The 1882-nt window shown below is 45.9% G+C and overlaps 1 protein-coding gene across 1 annotated transcript in view; it reads right to left on the minus strand.

Moving 5' to 3' along the window:
- Nucleotides 1-1182, minus strand: part of ACACB (acetyl-CoA carboxylase beta) — a 121416-nt gene extending 120234 nt beyond the window's left edge. Inside the window, exon 1 of the mRNA XM_008569783.1 lies at nt 530-1182. Coding sequence (XP_008568005.1) covers nt 530-1182 — 653 coding nt within the window. The remainder of the gene's footprint in view (nt 1-529) is intronic.
- Between the last annotated feature and the right edge of the window lie 700 nt (nt 1183-1882).

Below are 1882 nucleotides of genomic sequence, written 5' to 3' on the forward strand. Positions count from 1 at the left end.
AATCCATTTCTAACAACCAAATTGTTATTTGATTGAAGACAGTTATAGTATTTGAGTTCCCACTTTTTAGGCATTGCTAGGGCAAGGCTTGTTTTTCAGTTATTAGTTACCTGCTGAATGAATGAATGAACGAATGAATGAATGAATGAACGAATGAACAAATGAATATCTCTTCAGGAGGCACGGAGAATTGTCCTTCCCTCCAGCCTCCCATCGTCACTCGTGGCCTTGCCAGCCTTAGCTGATTTGGCTTAATTACAACTAGTTGCACACAAGGTCATCGCCCCCCAACTAGGCTGAGATCTTCTAGAAAGCCAGGGCATGGAGCTTCTCAATGAATGACTTTGAAAGGAGGGAAGGAATGAAAGAAGGAAAGCTTATGTCTTCTGCTTTTTTGCACAGCTACCCTTGAAGTTTGGCAACAGCAAATGGCTTGCCTGAGAGGGGAAGGGGTTGGGACGGGTGCAAACCCCACCCCAACTCTGCAACACACCCTCCCCCCCAGTTACAAGAAGAAAGGGTACATTACCTCATAGCAGGGGCATGGGTCTCAGGTTCACCTGCGGTCAGAGCAGCCTCCAGGGACAGAGCCCCCAGGCTGGCACGGCTGCCTTTCCGGGAAGATTCCCGAAATGAGCCCATGCCAGAATCCTCATCAGAGGAGTTGTCATCAAAGGAGCCCAGGATGAAGTTTGTCATCAGTTGCCTCTTGATGTGTGCCCGCTTCTTGTCTTCTTTGGAGAGGGATCTGGCTTGCTGGCCCTGGGGCCTGGCTGGGGAGGACAGGTCATTGGTATCCAGGGTCTCCGGACCTTCGGTCCCTGTCTCATTGGGTTGAAGTTCTAGGAAGGGCAATGTATCGTTGGAAGAAGGGGGGTTTCTTGGGGGCTTCTGGTGTGAGGGTGGCAATGAGTTTCTCCGCCGACAGGCATCTCTGGGGTCTTTGTTGGAGGCTGGCTTGGCCTGGTTCAAAGTCTTTGGCGGAGAGCTGCTGTAGCCATTCTTTTGCAGTGGCTCCTCTGAGCTGTCTGAGGCTGGAAAGGGCTCCTGGCTTGGGATGAAACTGCTTTCTGATCTATTCTTGGTGACTGGCTTGGAATCCGTCATTTTCCCCCGGATTTTTAACCAGGAAAAGGTCAGGCAAGAGAAAATCAGACAAGATACAAAAAGAAACAAGATCATTCAAAAACCTGAAAAAAGAAAGGGAGAGACCTTTTAGGATCTACATAGTGAGTTATTTCTCTCCTAAAGGAGCTAGTGGGGCAAGGGGCAGTTGGGGTTCTGTATATTTGAGAAGCACTAGACAGAGAGGAGAGATGGGGTTCTCCTCCCAGCTCTGCCCATGACATGTTCTGTGGCCTTGGGCATGTTCTTTAACCCCTCATGATCCCAGTTTCCTGCCTCTAATTTAGTTATACTAACATATGCCCAACATAAATCATAAACATGCATATAAGAAAGAATTAAATGAGATAATGTATGTTAAAGGACTCTGTCCCAGCAGCATTATTTATAATGTCTAAAAGTAGAAACAACCCAAATACCTGTTAACTGATGAATGGACAGAGAGTGGTACATCCATACAATGGAATATTATTTTGCCATAAAAAGGAATAAAGCACTGATATATGCTACAATGTGGATGAACCTTGATTGAGAGCATTATGCTAAGTGAAAGAAGCCAGTCATGAAAGACCACATATTGTATGATTCCATGTATATGAAATGTCCAGAATAGGCAAATCCATAGAGACAGAAAGAAAATTAGTGGTTGCTGGGGGCTAGTGACATGGGAGTAATGACTAAAAGGCACAAGGGTTCTGTATGGGGGTCACAACAATGTTCTAAAACTGGTTGTAGTGATGGCTACATACTCTGTAAA

The sequence above is a fragment of the Galeopterus variegatus genome, unplaced genomic scaffold, assembly GCF_000696425.1.
Source record: "Galeopterus variegatus unplaced genomic scaffold, G_variegatus-3.0.2 Scaffold529, whole genome shotgun sequence".
Classification (NCBI taxonomy): Eukaryota; Metazoa; Chordata; class Mammalia; order Dermoptera; family Cynocephalidae; genus Galeopterus; species Galeopterus variegatus.